A 22996-nucleotide genomic window follows, 5' to 3' on the forward strand; every position below is an offset into this window, starting at 1 on the left:
TGTCACTGCTAGCTACCACCTTACTGTTGACCTGTCACTACTAGCTACCACCTTACTGTTGACCTGTCACTACTAGCTACCACCTTACTGTTGACCTGTCACTACAAGCTACCACCTTACTATCAACCTGTCACTACTAGCTAACACATTACTGTTGACCTGTCACTGCTAGGTACCACCTTACTGTTGACCTGTCACTACTAGCTACCACCTTACTGTTGACCTGTCACTACTAGCTACCACCTTACTGTTGACCTGTCACTGCTAGCTACCACCTTACTGTTGACCTGTCACTACTAGCTACCACCTTACTATCAACCTGTCACTACTAGCTAACACCTTACTGTTGACCTGTCACTGCTAGCTACCACCTTATTGTTGACCTGTTACTGCTAGCTACCACCTTAGTATTGACCTGTCACTGCTAGCTACCACCTTACTGTTGACCTGTCACTACTAGCTACCACCTTACTGTTGACCTGTCACTACTAGCTACCACCTTACTGTTGACCTGTCACTACTAGCTACCACCTTACTGTTGACCTGTCACTACTAGCTACCACCTTAGTATTGACCTGTCACTACTAGCTACCACCTTACTGTTGACCTGTCACTGCTAGCTACCACCTTAGTATTGACCTGTCACTGCTAGCTACCACCTTAGTATTGACCTGTCACTACTAGCTACCACCTTACTTTTGACCTGTCACTACTAGCTACCACCTTACTGTTGACCTGTCACTGCTAGCTACCACCTTACTATTGACCTGTCACTGCTAGCTACCACCTTACTGTTGACCTGTCACTACTAGCTACCACCTTACTGTTGACCTGTCACTGCTAGCTACCACCTTACTGTTGACCTGTCACTGCTAGCTACCACCTTACTGTTGACCTGTCACTGCTAGCTACCACCTTACTGTTGACCTGTCACTACTAGCTACCACCTTACTGTTGACCTGTCACTGCTAGCTACCACCTTACTATTGACCTGTCACTGCTAGCTACCAATCACACTAGTCTTTCTTACTAGCACTGTAACTGGTTTTGTTAATCGCTTGTTTTTGGAAGAAAGTTTTTACTTGAGGAAAGCATTGACTGTGCTATGTGGTTGGTCTCACCTCCCTTAGTTAAATGCACTGACTGTGCTATGTGGTTGGTCTCACCTCCCTTAGTTAAATGCACTGACTGTGCTATGTGGTTGGTCTCACCTACCTTAGTTAAATGCACTGACTGTGCTATGTGGTTGGTCTCACCTACCTTAGTTAAATGCACTGACTGTGCTATGTGGTTGGTCTCACCTCCCTTAGTTAAATGCACTGACTGTGATATGTGGTTGGTCTCACCTCCCTTAGTTAAATGCACTGACTGTGATATGTGGTTGGTCTCACCTCCCTTAGTTAAATGCACTGACTGTGCTATGTGGTTGGTCTCACCTACCTTAGTTAAATGCACTGACTGTGCTATGTGGTTGGTCTCACCTCCCTTAGTTAAATGCACTGACTGTGATATGTGGTTGGTCTCACCTCCCTTAGTTAAATGCACTGACTGTGCTATGTGGTTGGTCTCACCTCCCTTAGTTAAATGCACTGACTACAAGCTGCTCTGCATAAGAGCGTCTGCTGGACAGAAACTCGTCCTGCTGGAATGTTATTCAATAGGCTGCTCTACATAAGAGCGTCTGCTGGACAGAACCTCGTCCTGCTGGAATGTTATTCAATAGGCTGCTCTACATAAGAGCGTCTGCTGAACAGAAACTCGTCCTGCTGGAATGTTATTCAATAGGCTGCTCTACATAAGAGCGTCTGCTGGACAGAACCTCGTCCTGCTGGAATGTTATTCAATAGGCTGCTCTACATAAGAGCGTCTGCTGGACAGAACCTCGTCCTGCTGGAATGTTATTCAATAGGCTGCTCTACATAAGAGCGTCTGCTGGACAGAACCTCGTCCTGCTGGAATGTTATTCAATAGGCTGCTCTACATAAGAGCGTCTGCTGGACAGAACCTCGTCCTGCTGGAATGTTATTCAATAGGCTGCTCTACATAAGAGCGTCTGCTGGACAGAAACTCGTCCTGCTGGAATGTTATTCAATAGGCTGCTCTACATAAGAGCGTCTGCTGGACAGAACCTCGTCCTGCTGGAATGTTATTCAATAGGCTGCTCTACATAAGAGCGTCTGCTGGACAGAACCTCGTCCTGCTGGAATGTTATTCAATAGGCTGCTCTACATAAGAGCGTCTGCTGGACAGAACCTCGTCCTGCTGGAATGTTATTCAATAGGCTGCTCTACATAAGAGCGTCTGCTGGACAGAAACTCGTCCTGCTGGAATGTTATTCAATAGGCTGCTCTACATAAGAGCGTCTGCTGGACAGAACCTCGTCCTGCTGGAATGTTATTCAATAGGCTGCTCTACATAAGAGCGTCTGCTGGACAGAACCTCGTCCTGCTGGAATGTTATTCAATAGGCTGCTCTACATAAGAGCGTCTGCTGGACAGAACCTCGTCCTGCTGGAATGTTATTCAATAGGCTGCTCTACATAAGAGCGTCTGCTGGACAGAAACTCGTCCTGCTGGAATGTTATTCAATAGGCTGCTCTACATAAGAGCGTCTGCTGGACAGAACCTCGTCCTGCTGGAATGTTATTCAATAGGCTGCTCTGAGTTGAATGTATTTTCCTTAATAGTTGACTAACGTCTTCTGCATCGACCCGGCCGCCTTCTCTGTCTTCTCTCTGCTCGTGCAACGTAGGTGTTGAAGCTGCACCTGTCGACCAGTCCAGAGGTGTACGGCCGCGCCCCTGGGGAGAACACCGGGGACAAGGTCAACAAGAACCTGCTGTTTGACACCAGCCTCACACACCTCTACATCACCACAGAGAAGAAGGTGAGCCGTGATCTTAACGTGGAACTTTATTCCATAGCATAGATTTTCATCAGTGTGAGGCGTTCCATGCATTTAGGTTAGTACCGTATCAAAGCCATGTTTGAATCAGACGTTTTTGTTTTGCTCATAGATCACCAAGGTGCCAGTGCAGGCGTGCCACCTGAAGACAGACTGCCAGTCCTGTGTGGCACAGAAAGACCCCTACTGTGGCTGGTGTGTGCTGCAGGGCAAGTGAGTACAGTCCCAGTTATAGCCAATGTTCCCTCTAAGCAGGGTGCAGCTCCTCTCGGACTGTCGCGAAGAAGAAATACCAGCCCGGCGCAGAGAAGCACTAGATTCAACTTCACTCAACTTTCTAGACTTTTAGTTAACACTATCAATGTTTCCCTTTACTGTGGGAATTGTGATTGAATCCACGCTTTCAATGCAACATACCGAGGCAGAACGCACGGTGTCGGATTGTATTGCATGGACAGGCACGGCTGAGCTGTACTCTACACAGACCGGTGCACCTTAACCAATCAGAGCTGCATGTAGCCACATGTGGTACATTTGTTCATGTCCTTTGCTAGTTAGTGAGTTATTATCCCAGTTATAGGTCATTTGTAGTCAACGATAGGGGACGATAGGGGAGGGATTGCTTCCTACAGGAGCACACAACCTGTACATTTCTAGCCATCTTTGAAAAGCCATGAGACCAGACTCCTGGTTAGCTGTAGTCCAGATTCAATTTTTTTTTGTCTTAAAGGGGCAGTGTTGTATTTTGAGACAGGCTTGAATAAGCCAAGTAGCCAATAGGCAGAGGGTAGCGTAATTTGTCTGATACTCTGTAATAATGGTATGGGAATAATAATGCATTTTATTTAGAAAAGTGCTTTTCGCATCAACACAACATTTTCAGTCCCCTCCTTGTCTGAAGGACAAGTGGATGAACAGGTTCATGTCAAGCCCTGTATGTTTTTTCAGAAGTCTCATGGAATGTAGACCTACATTGAACACCACACATTGGCTGCTACTGTTGGCTGAATGATAGAACAGCTATTTCCATGTTAAAATGTGTGGTGTTCAATGAATGTTCTCCATGTTTTTGATGGTAGGCCACTCTGGTAGGCCTACATTATGATCAAATAGCCACAGTAGCCTACATAGTCACTGTTTAAAACTGTAACTTAAAGCAGGTACAGCCTCAGTGTTCACAGTAACGCGCGCTGGAAGTCAACAGACTTGAAATTTGCTCAGTGACAATTCTTTGGGGGAACATTGATTATAGCTGCAATATTTCCTGCTGCTCATTGATCTTTTCAATGAATAATACAATGTAACATATAAATGTCTTATGAGCTTAGTACTGATTTATCCTGTTATAGATGGTCCAGGTCTATTTTCTCTCTTGAGCTCCTATCAGTGAGGAACTGGGCCTGGATACAGGTACAGACTCCTGGTTAGCTGTAGTCCAGACTCCTGGTTAGCTGTAGTCCAGACTCCTGGTTAGCTGGAGTCCAGAATCCTGGTTAGCTGGAGTCCAGACTCCTGGTTAGCTGGAGTCCAGACTCCTGGTTAGCTGTAGGCCAGGGTTAGCTGTAGTCCAGGGTTAGCTGTAGTCCAGAGTGTGACTGGTCTCTTCTCCTCCAGGTGTACCAGGAAGGGAGACTGTCCCAGGGCTGAGGATGACAACACATGGCTGTGGAGCCCCAACCAGCAGTGTGTTCAGATCCAGGCCTTTAACCCACCCAACCTCAGCTGTAGGAAGACCGAGCAGGTACTGAGTGGTTGAGTGTACATGTCTACGTTCCCTGTCATTGGCAGCTGTCTTCTCCAGTGTGAAAGATCCCTCATCCCTTCATTCTGAATTCATTCATCCTGAGTTTAACTCTAGTCAATTCCTTTAAGCTCTGCTCCCTTCCAGTGCATTTCACTCACTCACTCACACACACACGCACACGCACGCACACACACACACACACACACACACACACACACACACACACACACACACACACACACACACACACAGACAGAAATTAGTTTTCTGGGTCAGTTCTGGATTAATGAACTGTGTACATTTTAAACTGTAGACCTGAATATCAGTCACTTCCTTTATTTCACTTCATTTCATCTCAATTCTCTCCAGGAACTTGAGTTTTTGTCACATAACCATTTCTGTGACTTGAAACATAATTGCATTTCCTCAATGGACCTCTTTGTATTCAAGAGGAAGTTTATTATCTTGTTTCTCTCTCACTCTTGGTTTCTGTCTCTCTCTCACACTCCTCAAAAACCTCTGTTTCTGTCCTGTCCAGGTTGAAATCTACATCCCCTCCCTCCCCAAGATCGGCCCTTCTGACATTATCAAGTGCAGGTTTGGTTCGGACACTAGTGAAGCTGTGGTGATGGACCAGAAGGTGATCTGTGCCCTCCCTGACCCTGTGAACATCCCCTCTACACCTGACAAGCAGGGTGAGTTCTCCTGAATACTGGTCCTAACCCCGGTCCTTAGCTCCTTGGGTGGTAGATGGGTCCTGTATACTGTTTTTAAGCCTGGAGATATCAGTCTGTTTCTTTAACTAACTTGTCTTTGTCTTGCCGAACAAGGCAACGATGTGTTTTATTCAGTACAGAACCAGTCAGGTGACCAGGGTAATATTTCTTCTCAGAGCAGTGGACTGTGGTAACTGACATTCTGTCGTATTGCGTTCAGACTTTGTGACTGTGCAGGTGAAGATCCTGGTCAACGACGGCATCGAGGTGACGTCCAGTGAATACAAGTTCTACAACTGTGCCGCCACCGGCAGGAAGTCCAGGAACACGCCGTAAGTGTCCCCAGTAAAACCCTTATTGGTCACCAACCTTTTCTGAGGCAAGATCACTTTCCAAGCCGAGATCGACCACTCAGATATTCTTTATAAACAGGACTTAATAATGTAAGCCTATACAACAGTAACCTAATAAAAACTGTTGTGTAGGTCTATTACATTATCACAACATATTGGCTTTATGCCTTCCTGACTATTGTTCTTCTCAGACCATGTTATATTTCAAAACTCGAGCTTTGATAACATAATAGATCAGTTGTATCATTTGCGAGGCTCTGCTGAGCATAAATTGAAATAATTATCTTTTTTATTTTACTGGACTGATGGTCAGTCTCAGCGGAGGGAGAGCGCAGCGGAGCGTCCAGTCCCTGCTTTCTCCTTTCCTCTGGTGAGGCCGACCAATAGAGAGGGTCCACCTCTCATAGACCCTGCTTTCTCCTTTCCTCCGGTGAGGCCGACCAATAGAGAGGGTCCACCTCTCATAGTCCCTGCTTTCTCCTTTCCTCCGGTGAGGCTGACCAATAGAGAGGGTCCACCTCTCATAGTCCCTGCTTTCTCCTTTCCTCTGGTGAGGCTGACCAATAGAGAGGGTCCACCTCTCATAGTCCCTGCTTTCTCCTTTCCTCCGGTGAGGCTGACCAATAGAGAGGGTCCACCTCTCATAGTCCCTGCTTTCTCCTTTCCTCCGGTGAGGCTGACCAATAGAGAGGGTCCACCTCTCATAGACCCTGCTTTCTCCTTTCCTCCGGTGAGGCTGACCAATAGAGAGGGTCCACCTCTCATAGACCCTGCTTTCTCCTTTCCTCCGGTGAGGCTGACCAATAGAGAGGGGACACCTCTCATAGTCCCTGCTCTCTCCTTTCCTCCGGTGAGGCTGACCAATAGAGAGGGTCCACCTCTCATAGACCCTGCTTTCTCCTTTCCTCTGGTGAGGCTGACCAATAGAGAGGGGACACCTCTCATAGTCCCTGCTTTCTCCTTTCCTCCGGTGAGGCCGACCAATAGAGAGGGTCCACCTCTCATAGACCCTGCTTTCTCCTTTCCTCCGGTGAGGCTGACCAATAGAGAGGGGACACCTCTCATAGTCCCTGCTTTCTCCTTTCCTCTGGTGAGGCTGACCAATAGAGAGGGTCCACCTCTCATAGTCCCTGCTTTTTCCTTTCCTCCGGTGAGGCTGACCAATAGAGAGGGTCCACCTCTCATAGACCCTGCTTTCTCCTTTCCTCCGGTGAGACTGACCAATAGAGAGGGTCCACCTCTCATAGTCCCTGCTTTCTCCTTTCCTCCGGTGAGGCTGACCAATAGAGAGGGTCCACCTCTCATAGTCCCTGCTTTCTCCTTTCCTCCGGTGAGGCTGACCAATAGAGAGGGTCCACCTCTCATAGTCCCTGCTCTCTCCTTTCCTCCGGTGAGGCTGACCAATAGAGAGGGTCCACCTCTCATAGTCCCTGCTTTCTCCTTTCCTCCGGTGAGGCTGACCAATAGAGAGGGTCCACCTCTCATAGTCCCTGCTTTCTCCTTTCCTCTGGTGAGGCTGACCAATAGAGAGGGTCCACCTCTCATAGTCCCTGCTTTCTCCTTTCCTCCGGTGAGGCTGACCAATAGAGAGGGTCCACCTCTCATAGTCCCTGCTTTCTCCTTTCCTCCGGTGAGGCTGACCAATAGAGAGGGTCCACCTCTCATAGTCCCTGCTTTCTCCTTTCCTCCGGTGAGGCTGACCAATAGAGAGGGTCCACCTCTCATAGACCCTGCTTTCTCCTTTCCTCCGGTGAGGCTGACCAATAGAGAGGGTCCACCTCTCATAGACCCTGCTTTCTCCTTTCCTCCGGTGAGGCTGACCAATAGAGAGGGTCCACCTCTCATAGTCCCTGCTTTCTCCTTTCCTCCGGTGAGGCTGACCAATAGAGAGGGTCCACCTCTCATAGACCCTGCTTTCTCATTTCCTCCGGTGAGGCTGACCAATAGAGAGGGTCCACCTCTCATAGTCCCTGCTCTCTCCTTTCCTCCGGTGAGGCTGACCAATAGAGAGGGTCCACCTCTCATAGACCCTGCTTTCTTCTTTCCTCCGGTGAGGCTGACCAATAGAGAGGGTCCACCTCTCATAGTCCCTGCTTTCTCCTTTCCTCCGGTGAGGCTGACCAATAGAGAGGGTCCACCTCTCATAGTCCCTGCTTTCTCCTTTCCTCCGGTGAGGCTGACCAATAGAGAGGGTCCACCTCTCATAGCAGGGACTATCTCCTTTCCTCCGGTGAGGCTGACCAATAGAGAGGGGACACCGTCTTCCACCTGATGGCCAAACTCAAGTCGCACCACATTATTTCTGCCTTATGCTCTAATTCATGATGTGCCTATGACCAGAAAAGTGAAATATTCCTGGATATTGAAATAGACGTGACGAGCTGCTGATAATTAAACAGCAGGCCTGTTGATACACGGCTACTCAGCACGAGTGGAAGTAGGGAGAAGCATATTTATGTTTTGTAAAAGTGTTACATAAAAACAGTGTTGACAGTACTGAATAAAAGCTTAAAGAACTCACTCATAAAAACAGCAACTGTTTGTCTTTCTCTGGTCGTGGAGTTTGTCCCTTCAGACAAATGAAATGGTTGGAACACTTTGCCTACCCAGCAGAACTGTAAGACCAATAGGAGTGCAAGGTGATCGACTAGGAATGCCTTGAAGATGGACCCGTGGGTGACCACTGCTTTATGGAGACAACCTGTTAATGACGCTTTTCTGACTGTTATTCTGTTCAGTCATTTTACACCGAACACCTTTCTGTTCTCATTGGCTATATAAACTCTGATTCCTTATCTCTTCCTTCTATTGGTTGATTGTCCCCAGGTGTATAGCATGTGTGACCAGTGAGTGGCAGTGCCAGTGGAATGCCCAGGACCACACCTGCAGTGACAGAGATGTCTCTGTAGATGGAGCTCACATCGTCAAAGCCCAACAAGTAGGAGGAAGCCCTGTCTCAGTGAACTACACAGTTTGGCTCAATCTCCTTTTGTCTTTCCACAACTCCTTGTGTCCTCTCTCCCCGCCTCCTCAAGAAGAAGGTCCAATACCTTTTGAAAAGCAGGCCAGAAGAGAGGACGTGAGGAAGTGAAGGAAGATTAATTGATGAAGAGCTATTGTCTCTGAGCCAGCTTGTATCTGTTACCAACTTTCTGGCTTATAGGTGGCAACTGGCAAGCTCCGCCTGTCTGCCTGTATGTCTGTCTGCCTGTATGTCTGTCTGCCTGTATGTCTGTCTGCCTGTATGTCTGTCTGCCTGTATGTCTGTCTGTATGTCTGTCTGTCTGCCTGTATGTCTGTCTGTCTGCCTGTATGTTTGTCTGTCTGTCTGCCTGTCTGTCTGCCTGTATGTCTGTCTGCCTGTCTGTATGTCTGTATGTCTGCCTGTATGTCTGTCTGCCTGTATGTCTGCCTGCCTGCCTGTATGCATGTCTGTATGTATGTCTCTATGTCTCTCTGCCTGTCTGCCTGTATGTCTGTCTGCCTGTATGTCTGTCTGCCTGTATGTCTGTCTGCCTGTATGTCTGTCTGCCTGTATGTCTGTCTGCCTGTATGTCTGCCTGCCTGTATGTCTGTCTGCCTATATGTCTGGCTGTATATCTGCCTGTATGTCTGCCTGCCTGTATGTCTGCCTGTATGTCTGCCTGTATGTCTGTCTGCCTGTATGTCTGTCTGCCTGTATGTCTGCCTGTATGTCTGGCTGTTTGCCTGTATGTCTGTCTGTTTGCCTGTATGTCTGTCTGTATGTCTGTCTGGCTGTAACGCCTGTCTGCCTGTTTGTCTGCCTGGCTGTATGTCTGCCTGTCTGTCTGCCTGTCTGTCTGCCTGTCTGTCTGCCTGTCTGTCTGCCTGTCTGTCTGCCTGTCTGTCTGTCTGCCTGTCTGCCTGTCTGCCTGTCTGCCTGTCTGCCTGTCTGCCTGTCTGTCTGCCTGTCTGTCTGCCTGTATGTCTGCCTGTCTGTCTGCCTGTCTCTCTCTCTCTGTCTCTCTCTCTGTCTCTCTCTCTGTCTCTCTCTCTCTGTCTCTCTCTCTCTGTCTCTCTCTCTCTGTCTCTCTCTCTCTGTCTCTCTCTCTCTGTCTCTCTCTCTCTGTCTCTCTCTCTCTGTCTCTCTCTCTCTCTGTCTCTCTCTCTCTGTCTCTCTCTCTCTGTCTCTCTCTCTCTGTCTCTCTCTCTCTGTCTCTCTCTCTCTGTCTCTCTCTCTCTGTCTCTCTCTCTCTGTCTCTCTCTCTCTGTCTCTCTCTCTGTCTCTCTCTCTCTCTGTCTCTCTCTCTCTCTGTCTCTCTCTCTCTCTGTCTCTCTCTCTGTCTCTCTCTCTGTCTCTCTCTCTCTCTGTCTGATTAAACCAGCTACCTTCTGTTCTCCCTCCAGGCTGATAGCTGTCCTCAGTTTGAGAACCCAGACCCTCATCTCATCCCTGTAGGCTACCTCATCCCCATCAGCTTCCAAGGGAAGAACCTGGACATTTACAAGGTGAGATAGACACAGCTCTTAGGCTTGCGTCCCAAATTACGCCATATTGCCTATACAGTGCACTACTTAGGGAATAGGGTGCCATTTGAGTGCACTACTTAGGGAATAGGGTGCCATTTGAGTGCACGATATAGGGAATAGGGTGCCATTTTGGGTTTTCTGTAGGGAATATGGTGCCAGTTTGGGTTCACTGTAGGAAATAGGGTGCCATTTTGGGTTCACTGTAGGGAATATGGTGCCAGTTTGGGTTTACTGTAGGGAATATGGTGCCATTTTGGGTTCACTGTAGGGAGCAGGATGCCATTTTGGGTTCACTGTAGGGAGTAGGGTGCCATTTTGGGTTTACTGTAGGGACTAGGGTGCCAGTTTGGGTTTACTGTAGGGAATAGGGTGCCAGTTTGGGTTTACTGTAGGGAATAGGGTGCCATTTTGGGTTCACGGTAGGGACTAAGATGACATTTCAGACACCTCTATTTAGTCATCGTCTATCATTGATGATTAACTTGGCTGTTCCTCTAATGAGAGTACATCCTCTTTTCTTCCTCATTCACTATTAGATCATGTACAGTACTGTTTATCTAATATGGTTCGTTGTGCCTGACTGCCTGACTGACTTCTACTCATTCTAATATACATGATCTCTTGTCCTGTGTGTATCTCTGTCCTGTGTGCATCTCTGTCCTGTGTGCATCTCTGTCCTGTGTGCATCTCTGTCCTGTGTGCATCTCTGTCCTGTGTGCATCTCTGTCCTGTGTGCATCTCTGTCCTGTGTGCATCTCTGTCCTGTGTGCATCTCTGTCCTGTGTGCATCTCTGTCCTGTGTGCATCTCTGTCCTGTGTGCATCTCTTGTCCTGTGTGCATCTCTGTCTCTCTCTCTCTCGTCCTGTGTGTGTCTCTGTCTCTCTCTTGTCTTGTGTGTGTCTCTGTCTCTCTCTCTTGTCCTGTGTCTGTCTCTCTCTCTCTCTCCAGGATCACACGTTTAAAATTGGCACGGAGCTCATGAAACACACGGAGGAAGAGTTCACCTTTAATGAGGGGTTAAAGTTCAACTTCAAGGGTTATGAGGTCAGTAATATCCACCTCTAGTTGAGACAACACAGGTTTTACATCCCAGCGCCCCACATGAGCAGTACAAGTCTTTTCCCTCAGTCCCAAAGACATTCACCTCCAGCCAGTACTCTAACCCTCTCTGTCTCTCTCTCTGTCTCTCTCTCTGTCTCTCCACCCATCTGTTTTCATACTGAGTTTGAGAGGCTGCCAGTATGGAGTTAAAAGCTATGTTGTGTGCAGATTGTGTGTACATGCGTGCATGTCAGTGTTTTTGTTAGGAAAATGTGGTGCTGGATATTTGACAGGAAGTATTATAATTTAAGACGTTTGAGAAGTTTTCTGGACCCATATGCATTGGGTGGTTAGGGTTAGGGTGGTAACCTGATTAGGGCGTCCACCCACGGTGCTCAGAATGACAGAAATAACATTTACATAATGGTACTTCATCGTAACAGAACATGCAACGATGCTCACGTTGAAGGTGATAGAATAACTGTCCACGCCGACTTTTCCTCAGACAACAAGACGAGTAAAGAACAGCAGAATCACCAGCCTGTCAATCTAATATCCCCCATAATAGAACAGTTGACCTATTGGTCAGCTTGTGATTCTGTGCAAGAAAGAAATTGCCTATTCCAAACAGACTCTGGGTCAGATTTTTAATGGTCCAAAAGCCAGCTATAACCAGCTAACAGAAACCTTGGTATGTGTGTGTGTGTTGGTGTGTGTGTGTGTGTGTGTGTGTGTGTGGTGGGGGGGTCCTGTGTGAGTGAGAAAAAGAGCGAGCCAGGAAGTGTGTTTTGACATGTCTCTGGCCCTCAGTAACTCAGACGTCAGTTTTCTCTGTTATCCTGTGTGTTAGTTTGCCTACGACAAGGAGCAGGAGGTCAATGTGTCCTTCCACATCAAAGACCGAGACACAGAGAAGAAGATTGACAGCACTCTGACTGGTGAGTCAGACCGTCTGACACACTGGAGTTGATGCAGCGCTGCTGTTCAATGCACTGTTCAAACAACTGTCTGTTTGGGCGGCAGGGTAGCCTAGTGGTTAGAGCGTTGGACTAATAACCGGAAGGTTGCAAGTTCAAATCCCCGAGCTGACAAGGTACAAATCTGTCTTTCTGCCCCTGAACAGGCAGTTAACCCACTGTTCCTAGGCAGTCATTGAAAATAAGAATTTGTTCTTAACTGACTTGCCTAGTTAAATAAAGGTAAAATAAATAAAATACAGCCAGCCAATACAGCCAGCCAATATTCTGCTCAAACTGTTGATCCATTTCAACTCTTTCACCTTAATGGACCTGCGTTGGATTGGACATGTTTAATATTCAGCCATTATTATTATTCATACGGTATGTGAACCCTGTACAGACTGGTGGGTTATTGGTATGGAGTCGTTGTTTGATCTCTTTCCCCTTCTCTCAACCCCTCCCCTGCTCTTCTCTACCTACTCTCCCTCCTCCTCTCTCCCATTCTACCCTCTTCTCTCTCCCCCCTCCTCTCTCCTATTCTACCCTCTCCCCTCTCCCCTTCTCGTCTCTATATATTCTCAATCCTCCTCTCTCCCATTCTACCCTCTTCTCTCTCCCCCATCCTCTCTCCCATTCTACCCTCTCCTCTCTCTCCTCTCTCTATCCTCCACCTCTCCCCCTGCTCCTCTCTACCTACTCTCCCTTTTCTCTCCATTCTACCCTCTTCTCTCTCCCCTCCTCCTCTCTCCCATTCTGCCTTCTCCTCTCTCTCCTCTCACTCTATCCTCCACCTCTCCCCTGCTCTTCTGTACCTACTCTCCCTCCTCCTCTCTCCATTATACCCTCTTCACTCTCCCCCTCCTCCTCTCTCCCATTCTACCTTCTCCTCTCTCTCTATCCTCCTCCTCTCCCCTTCCTCTCTCCTATTCTTCCATCTCCTCTCTCTCCTCTCACTCTATCCTCCTTCTCTCCCTCTTCCTCTCCTCTCCATCTCTTAGTGGTGTTGTATAACTGTTCTCTGGGTCGTGAGGACTGCAGCCTGTGTAAAAATGCTGACCCCAAATACAGCTGTGTGTGGTGTGCCAACATGAGGTCCTGTGTGTACAGAGAATTGTGCCGGTCCCAGGAACCAGCGCAGTGCCCCAACCCCAAGATCACTGAGGTGAGAACAGTCTCTGTCTCTGATTATCACTAGAGGTGTTCTCCTCTGTCTGGTGCACTCTTCCTTCCTGTCTTCTTCCCTTTAGCTGTCACTGTCTTACTCTTCGCTTACACATGCTGTCCTCCTCAACTTTCCCATGTTCAATTTGGTTTAAATAATGCAAAAACAAAGTGTTGGAGAAGAAAGTAAAAGTGCAATATGTGCCATGTAAAAAAGCTAACGTTTAAGTTCCTTGCTCAGAACATGAGAACATATGAAAGCTGGTGGTTCCTTTTAACATGAGTCTTCAATATTCCCAGGTAAGACGTTTTAGGTTGTAGTTATTAAAGGACTATTTCCCTCTATACCATTTGTATTTCATATACCTTTGACTATTGGATGTTCTTATAGGCACTATAGTATTGCCAGCCTAATCTCGGGAGTTGATAGGCTTGAAGTCATAAACAGCGCAATGCTTGAAGCATTGTGAAGAGCTGCTGGCAACCGCAGGAAAGGGCTGTTTGAATGGAATGCCTACAAGCCTGCTGCTGCCTACCACCGCTCAGTCAGACTTCTCTATCCAATATCAAATCATAGACTTAATTATAACATAATAACACACAGAAATACGAGCCTAATGGCATTAATATGGTCAAATCCGGAAACAATCATTTAAAAAACAAAACTTTTATTTTTTCAGTGAAATACGGAACCGTTCCGTATTTTATCAAACGCACAACCTTCAATGTTAAATCATAATTATGTAAAATTCTGGCAAAATAATTACGGTCTTTGTTAGGAAGAAATGGTCTTGACACAGTTCACAACGAGCCAGGCGGCCCAAACTGCTGCATATACCCTGACTCTGCTTGCACAGAACGTAAGAGAAGTGACACAATTTCCCTAGTTAAAATGAAATAATGTAAGCAGGCAATATTAACTAAATATGCATGTTTAAAAAATGTACTTGTGTATTGATTTTAAGAAAGGCATTGATGTTCATGGTTAGATACATTGGTGCAACGACAGTGCTTTTTTCGCGAATACGCTTGTTAAATCACCCGTTTGGCGAAGTAGGCTGTGATTTGATGATAAATTAACAGGCACCGCATCGATTATATGCAATGCAGGACAAGCTAGATAAACTAGTAATATCATCAACCATGTGTAGTTAACTAGTGATTATGTTAAGATGTTTTTTTATAAAATAAGTTTAATGCTAGCTAGCAACTTACCTTGGCTCCTTGCTGCACTCGCATAACAGGTGGTCAGTCTGCCACGCAGTCTCCTCGTGGAATGCAATGTAATCGGCCATGATCGGTGTCCAAAATGCCGATTGTATAACTTGAAATCGGCCATGCAGATTAATCGGTCGACCCCTACACTGAACTACTACTGTAACAACTGTTCTACTATATACACACTGATCTACTACTGTAACGACTGTTCTACTATATACACACTGATCTACTACTGTAAAGACTGTTCTACTATATACACACTGAACTACTATTATATACACACTGAACTACTACTGTAACGACTGTTCTACTATATACACACTGATCTACTACTGTAAAGACTGTTCTACTATATACACACTGATCTACTACTGTAATGACTGTTCTACTATATACACACTGATCTACTACTGTAACGACTGTTCTACTATATACACACTGATCTACTACTGTAAAGACTGTTCTACTATATACACACTGAACTACTACTATATACACACTGATCTACTACTGTAACGACTCTTCTACTATATACACATTGAACTACTACTATATACACACTGATCTACTACTGTAACGACTGTTCTACTATATACACACTGAACTACTACTATATACACACTGATCTACTACTGTAACGACTGTTCTACTATATACACACTGAACTACTACTATATACACACTGAACTACTATTATATACACACTGAACTACTATTATATACACACTGATCTACTACTGTAACGACTGTTCTACTATATACACACTGAACTACTACTGTAACGACTGTTCTACTATATACACACTGATCTACTACTGTAAAGACTGTTCTACTATATACACACTGAACTACTACTGTAATGACTGTTCTACTATATACACACTGAACTACTACTGTAACGACTGTTCTACTATATACACACTGATCTACTACTGTAAAGACTGTTCTACTATATACACACTGAACTACTACTGTAATGACTGTTCTACTATATACACACAGAACTACTACTGTAACGACCGTTCTACTATATACACACTGATCTACTACTGTAATGACTGTTCTACTATATACACACTGAACTACTACTATATACACACTGAACTACTACTGTAACAACTGTTCTACTATATACACACTGATCTACTACTGTAAAGACTGTTCTACTATATACACACTGATCTACTACTGTAACGACTGTTCTACTATATACACACTGAACTACTACTATATACACACTGAACTACTACTGTAACGACTGTTCTACTATATACACACTGAACTACTACTATATACACACTGAACTACTACTGTAAAGACTGTTCTACTATATACACACTGAACTACTACTGTAACGACTGTTCTACTATATACACACTGAACTACTACTGTAACGACTGTTCTACTATATACACACTGAACTACTACTGTAACGACTGTTCTATATACACACAGAACTACTACTGTAACGACCGTTCTACTATATACACACTGATCTACTACTGTAATGACTGTTCTACTATATACACACTGAACTACTACTATATACACACTGAACTACTACTGTAACGACTGTTCTACTATATACACACTGAACTACTACTATATACACACTGAACTACTACTATATACACACTGAACTACTACTATATACACACTGAACTACTACTATATACACACTGAACTACTACTATATACACACTGAACTACTACTATATACACACTGAACTACTACTGTAATGACTGTTCTACTATATACACACTGAACTACTACTGTAACGACTGTTCTACTATATACACACTGATCTACTACTGTAACGACTGTTCTACTATATACACACTGAACTACTACTATATACACACTGAACTACTACTATATACCCACTGAACTACTACTATATACACACTGAACTACTACTGTAATGACTGTTCTACTATATACACACTGAACTACTACTGTAACGACTGTTCTACTATATACACACTGATCTACTACTGTAATGACTGTTCTACTATATACACACTAAACTACTACTGTAACGACTGTTCTACTATATACACACTGATCTACTACTGTAAAGACTGTTCTACTATATACACCCTGAACTACTACTGTAACGACTGCTCTACTATATACACACTGAACTACTACTATATACACACTGAACTACTACTGTAATGACTGTTCTACTATATACACACTGAACTACTACTGTAACGACTGTTCTACTATATACACACTGATCTACTACTGTAACGACTGTTCTACTATATACACACTGAACTACTACTATATACACACTGAACTACTACTGTAATGACTGTTCTACTATATACACACTGAACTACTACTGTAACGACTGTTCTACTATATACACACTGATCTACTACTGTAAAGACTGTTCTACTATATACACACTGAAATACTACTGTAATGACTGTTCTACTATATACACACTGATCTACTACTGTAAAGACTGTTCTACTATATACACACTGATCTACTACTGTAAGGACCGTTCTACTATATACACACTGATCTACTACTGTAAAGACTGTTCTACTATATACACACTGATCTACTACTGTAAAGACTGTTCTACTATATACACCCTGAACTACTACTGTAAAGACTGTTCTACTATATACACACTGATCTACTACTGTAACGACTGTTCTACTATATACACACTGATCTACTACTGTAAGGACCATTCTACTATATACACACTGATGGCACTGACCATTATATTCTATATTAATCTACCACACTCATCTAAATCATCCCCTCTCTCTCTCTTCCCCACAGATCATCCCTCGTTTCGGGCCTCTGAACGGTGGGATAGTGGTGACCACTCATCTAAATCATCCCCTCTCTCTCTCTCTCTTCCCCACAGATCATCCCTCGTTTCGGGCCTCTGAACGGTGGGATAGTGGTTACCACTCATCTAAATCATCCCCTCTCTCTCTCTTCCCCACAGATCATCCCTCGTTTCGGGCCTCTGAACGGTGGGATAGTGGTGACCACTCATCTAAATCATCCCCCCTCTCTCTCTCTCTTCCCCACAGATCATCCCTCGTTTCGGGCCTCTGAACGGTGGGATAGTGGTGACCACTCATCTAAATCATCCCCTCTCTCTCTCTTCCCCACAGATCATCCCTCGTTTCGGGCCTCTGAACGGTGGGATAGTGGTGACCACTCATCTAAATCATCCCCTCTCTCTCTCTCTCTTCCCCACAGATCATCCCTCGTTTCGGGCCTCTGAACGGTGGGATAGTGGTGACCACTCATCTAAATCATCCCCCCTCTCTCTCTCTTCCCCACAGATCATCCCTCGTTTCGGGCCTCTGAACGGTGGGATAGTGGTGACCACTCATCTAAATCATCCCCTCTCTCTCTCTCTCTTCCCCACAGATCATCCCTCGTTTCGGGCCTCTGAACGGTGGGATAGTGGTGACCATTAAAGGGTCTAACCTGGGCATAAAGAAGGAGGACATTAAGAAGGTGACGGTGGCTGGAGTGGACTGTGTTCACCAGGGGGACAGATACTCTGTCTCCACCAGGTATAGTGGGGGAGGGGCGGGGTAAAATGAATCATCACAGCTGTTGTCCAGGGGTTTCATCCCGTTGTCAAGATCAGTGGTTTCAAGTTTGTTTCTGTCCATTTTTGACAAGTTGGCAAGATTGTGCAGAGCTGTCGTCAAGGCAAAGGGTGGCGACTTTTTAACAATCTCAAATATAACATGCATTTTGATTAACACATGTTTTGGTTCCTACATGATTCCATATGTGTTTTGGTTCCTACATGATTCCATATGTGTTTTGGTTCCTACATGATTCCATATGTGTTTTGGTTCCTACATGATTCCATATGTGTTTTGGTTCCTACATGATTCCATATGTGTTTTGGTTCCTACATGATTCCATATGTGTTTTGGTTCCTACATGATTCCATATGTGTTATTTCCCAGTTTTGATGTCTTCACCATAATTCTACAATGTAGAAAATAATAGATAAAGAAAAACCCTTGAATGAGTACAGTAGGTGTCCAAACTACTGTACGTCTTGTCAACTTTAATTCACAACCGAAAATGAACCCAATTTAAACGTCTAGAAAATACATATTTTAGATGTCTTTTCAACATAATTTTGCTTACTGGGACTATTCTCGGTTTGTGAAGGGGGGGGGGGGGGGGGGTGGCATTTTTGGTCTCGCCAGAACGGCAAGGACCGGCCCTGCCTCTAATGCACTTTTATGTCCAGCGAATAACATATTTCATTACACAACATTTCGATGTACAGTATGTCTGCTTGTGTGTGTGGTGGAGAAACCGGGCCTTTGTCTTACTCCAGCTGTTCTGTGTCTTCTCCAGTGTTGTGTGTGAGATCGGTCCGGTCCGGTCTTCAGTGGACCTCCCAGGTCCCATCAACCAGGGGGTAGTGGAGGTGGAGGTGGAGGGGGGCAGGAGAGGACGTTCAGAGGTCCTCTTCACCTACAGGGTACGTTTCATACATCTACAGGGCCATTCTTTACCCCAACATGAATCCTAACTGTTGTAAGAGTCACACTGTGCAGGAGTGATCTGACATTTCATACAGCTACAGGGCCATTCTTTACCCCAACATGAATCCTAACTGTTGTAAGAGTCACACTGTGCAGGAGTGATCTGATGTGTCATACAGCTACAGGGCCATTCTTTACCCCAACATGAATCCTAACTGTTGTAAGAGTCACACTGTGCAGGAGTGATCTGACATTTCATACAGCTACAGGGCCATTCTTTACCCCAACATGAATCCTAACTGTTGTAAGAGTCACACTGCAGGAGTGATCTGATGTGTCATACTGTACATGGCTCTTAGTGTGGTTAAAGCTCTGCTCATACAGCCACTATGTTAGTCTCTCTCTGCTGGTTTTACTTCTCCACGTTCATCAATGTACTTTGTTCTTAGGAGATGCTCTTAGAATTCAGAATAGCATCTGTTGTAAGGAAACAGAATTTAACAGGGGAATTTAACGAGTATAATGATTGACTTAAAAACACATCTATAATGGGAGCCTATTTCACTTCATGGTAAATATTTACACTAATTTATTTTGGGGTTCGTATTTTCTTGTTTGTTTGTTTCTGCCAAAATAACAATGTCCCCATGAGAATGTACTGAGCTACTTATCCTTCTTATAGATTTGATCAAAGCCTCAGATTTTCTAGGGAACATAACATTATTTTGCTCTCTCTCTCGCTCTCGTTTGCTCTCTCGCTCTCGTTTGCGCTCTCTCCGTCTCTGTCTCTCCGTCGTTTTAAGTTGGTCTGCTCCAGATCTGGCTGTCTACTCGCAACACTTAGTACTGTATTTTCTCATCAAACAGTACTAAGTGGTGTTCAGTAGCTGTGTTGTGGTGATAAAGTACTAAGTGGTGTTCAGTAGCTGTGTTGTGGTGATAAAGTGGTGTTCAGTAGCTGTGTTGTGGTGCTAAAGTACTAAGTGGTGTTCAGTAGCTGTGCTGTGGTGATAAAGTGGTGTTCAGTAGCTGTGTTGTGTTGTTCAGTAGCTGTGTTATGGTGATAAAGTACTAAGTGATGTTCAGTAGCTGTGTTGTGGTGTTCAGTAGCTGTGTTGTGGTGTTCAGTAGTTGTGTTGTGGTGTTCAGTAGTTGTGTTGTGGTGATAAAGTACTAAGTGGTGTTCAGTAGCTGTGTTGTGGTATTCAGTAGCTGTGTTGTGGTGATAAAGTACTAAGTGGTGTTCAGTAGCTGTGTTGTGGTGATAAAGTGGTGTTCAGTAGCTGCGTTGTGGTGATAAAGTACTAAGTGGTGTTCAGTAGCTGCTATTGTGGTGATAAAATACTAAGTGGTGTTCGGTAGCTGTGTTGTGGTGATAAACCAGTGAAGGGTAATGGGACGTGACATGGGGTCTAACTGGTGGTCCCAGTGGGCTCTGGGTTGTTAGACAGTGGGCTCTGGGTTGTTAGACAGTGGGCTCTGGGTTGTTGGACAGTGGGCTCTGGATTGTTGGACAGTGGGCTCTGGATTGTTGGACAGTGGGCTCTGGATTGTTGGACAGTGGGCTCTGTGTTGTTAGACAGTGGGCTCTGGGTTGTTGGACAGTGGGCTCTGGGTTGTTGGACAGTGGGCTCTGGGTTGTTGGACAGTGGGCTCTGGGTTGTTGGACAGTGGGCTCTGGGTTGTTGGACAGTGGGCTCTGGGTTGTTGGACAGTGGGCTCTGGGTTGTTAACTGTAAAACACTTTGGATGAAAACATCTGCTAAATAACCATATACAGTGCCTTGCGAAAGTATTCGGCCCACTTGAACTTTGCGACCTTATGCCACATTTCAGGCTTCAAACATAAAGAAATAAAACTGTGTTTGTTTGTGAAGAATCAACAACAAGTGGGACACAATCATGAAGTGGAGTTTTTCCTTGTCAGGTCATGCAGTCAAGAAAACGTCCAGGACCTAAGTATGTTACCTTATCACTGATGTCTCATCTCTTATCCCCTCCAGGACCCCATCCCTGAGAAAGTTTCCCCCCTGAAGGGCCCTGTGGCCGGTGGAACAGTCATCACTATCTCTGGGAAACACCTGGATACGGCAAACAAGAATGATGTCATTGTCACCGTGGGGGGAACGCCCTGTGAAGTGTAAGGATGATCATACTTGAGTCTTCCAACCCCTGCAGGTTGCTGTCTGGACAGGTTGCCTGAGTCATGTCCTATTCACTTCTTCTCTCAAGGCCGACCTCTGAAATATATTAGCCATACAGTAATTGTGTTTGACTTGTTCCTTTGAGATGACCTTCTCTCCCCTCAACACTACGACCCCTGTTTGACCTTTCCCATGATGCTCTCTGTCCCCGTTTCTCCCTCAGGTTGTCGTTTGGCAGTGAGATCACCTGTGAGACAGGTGTATACAAGGGACAAAAGGTTCCATTGGAGTCCCTGAGAGTCTCGGTGAGGTATGGGAAGAGCACCACCAAGGACGTCCCCGTCACCTTTAACTTCCAGTACTCCGAGAACCCCAAACTCACGGACTACAGCCCCAAGACCAGCTTCGTATGGTGAGTGGAGTCCACAGTGCCCCAGAGAGGGTGGAAGTCAAAGCGCCTCTTTAAGCCAAGCTTGAGTTGAATGCAAAACAGTTTGAAGTGGATAATTAAATCTTATTGGACACATTCAGAGCGTGTCTCCCTCTTTCAAAACGTTTCAAGAGGTTTCTCCTGTTTTGTGCTTCCTAACATGACCCTGATATATGGTGTCGTCGTCTAGTGTTTCAGTGGAGGCAGGAGGATTACATGTTAGTCATTTAGCAGGCGTTCTTATCCAGAGCCGCATAGTTAGTGCCGTCATCTTGAGATGGCTAGGTGAGACAACCACATGGGACGGCAGGTAGCCTAGTGGTTAGAGCGTTGGACAAGTAACCGGGAGGTTGCAAGATTGAATCCGCGAGCTGACAAGGTAAAAACCTGTCGTTCTGCCCCTGAACAAGGCAGTTAACCCACTGTTCCTAGGCCGTCATTGAAAATGAGAATTTGTTCTTAACTGACTTGCCTAGTTAAATAAAAAGGGTAGGAGAGCCAAGAGACCAGAGGTGGCAGAACAGAGTAGGGTTTGAACATTGCCTGAAGGTAGGGAGGGTCAGGTCCTCTTGCTGCTCCGTAGGTAAGTACCAGGGTCTTGTGGTGGATTCAGCTTTGACTGGAAGCCAGTGCAGTGTGTTGAGGAGCGGGCTGACATGGGAGAAGTTAGGAAGGTTGAACATCAGGGGGCTGACATGGGAGAAGTTAGGAAGGTTGAACATCAGGGGGCTGACATGGGAGAAGTTAGGAAGGTTGAACATCAGGGGGCTGACATGGGAGAAGTTAGGAAGGTTGAACATCAGTGGAGGCAGGAGGATCGTGTGTGTTGTATTGAGAGCTGACGTGTGTGTTGTCTGGTGTTTCAGTGGAGGCAGGAGGATCGTGTGTGTGGGCAGTGGTTTTGACCTCATCCAGAGAGCCACCATGAAGGTGCTGCCATCTGCTGATGACTTCTCTCAGTCCCCTCCCGTTGAGGTCAGTACACACTACTCACTACTATTACAATACACATAATGTTATCATTCTAGAGTCCACTCCTATTATACAATACACCTAATGGTATCATTCTAGAGTCCACTCCTATTATACAATACACCTAATGTTATCATTCTAGAGTCCACTCCTATTATACAATACACCTAATGTTATCATTCTAGAGTCCACTCCTATTATACAATACACCTGTTATCATTCTAGAGTCCACTCCTATTATACAATACACCTAATGTTATCGTTCTAGAGTCCACTCCTATTATACAATACACCTAATGTTATCATTCTAGAGTCCACTCCTATTATACAATACATTACATGTTATCATTCTA

The 22996-nt window shown here is 45.4% G+C and overlaps 1 protein-coding gene across 1 annotated transcript in view; it reads left to right on the plus strand.

Moving 5' to 3' along the window:
• The window catches only part of LOC139392640 (plexin-B2-like), a 186765-nt gene that overhangs the window by 135951 nt on the left and 27818 nt on the right, over positions 1-22996 (plus strand). Inside the window, exons 7-21 of the mRNA XM_071140762.1 lie at positions 2752-2886; positions 3017-3117; positions 4519-4645; positions 5187-5343; positions 5585-5696; positions 8544-8655; positions 10086-10187; positions 11158-11253; positions 12101-12188; positions 13208-13371; positions 18007-18155; positions 18967-19093; positions 21101-21237; positions 21465-21653; positions 22538-22646. Of these exons, the coding sequence (XP_070996863.1) occupies positions 2752-2886; positions 3017-3117; positions 4519-4645; positions 5187-5343; positions 5585-5696; positions 8544-8655; positions 10086-10187; positions 11158-11253; positions 12101-12188; positions 13208-13371; positions 18007-18155; positions 18967-19093; positions 21101-21237; positions 21465-21653; positions 22538-22646 (1905 nt within the window). The remainder of the gene's footprint in view (positions 1-2751; positions 2887-3016; positions 3118-4518; positions 4646-5186; positions 5344-5584; positions 5697-8543; positions 8656-10085; positions 10188-11157; positions 11254-12100; positions 12189-13207; positions 13372-18006; positions 18156-18966; positions 19094-21100; positions 21238-21464; positions 21654-22537; positions 22647-22996) is intronic.

This window comes from Oncorhynchus clarkii, chromosome 33, assembly GCF_045791955.1.
Source record: "Oncorhynchus clarkii lewisi isolate Uvic-CL-2024 chromosome 33, UVic_Ocla_1.0, whole genome shotgun sequence".
In the NCBI taxonomy this organism is placed as follows: Eukaryota; Metazoa; Chordata; class Actinopteri; order Salmoniformes; family Salmonidae; genus Oncorhynchus; species Oncorhynchus clarkii.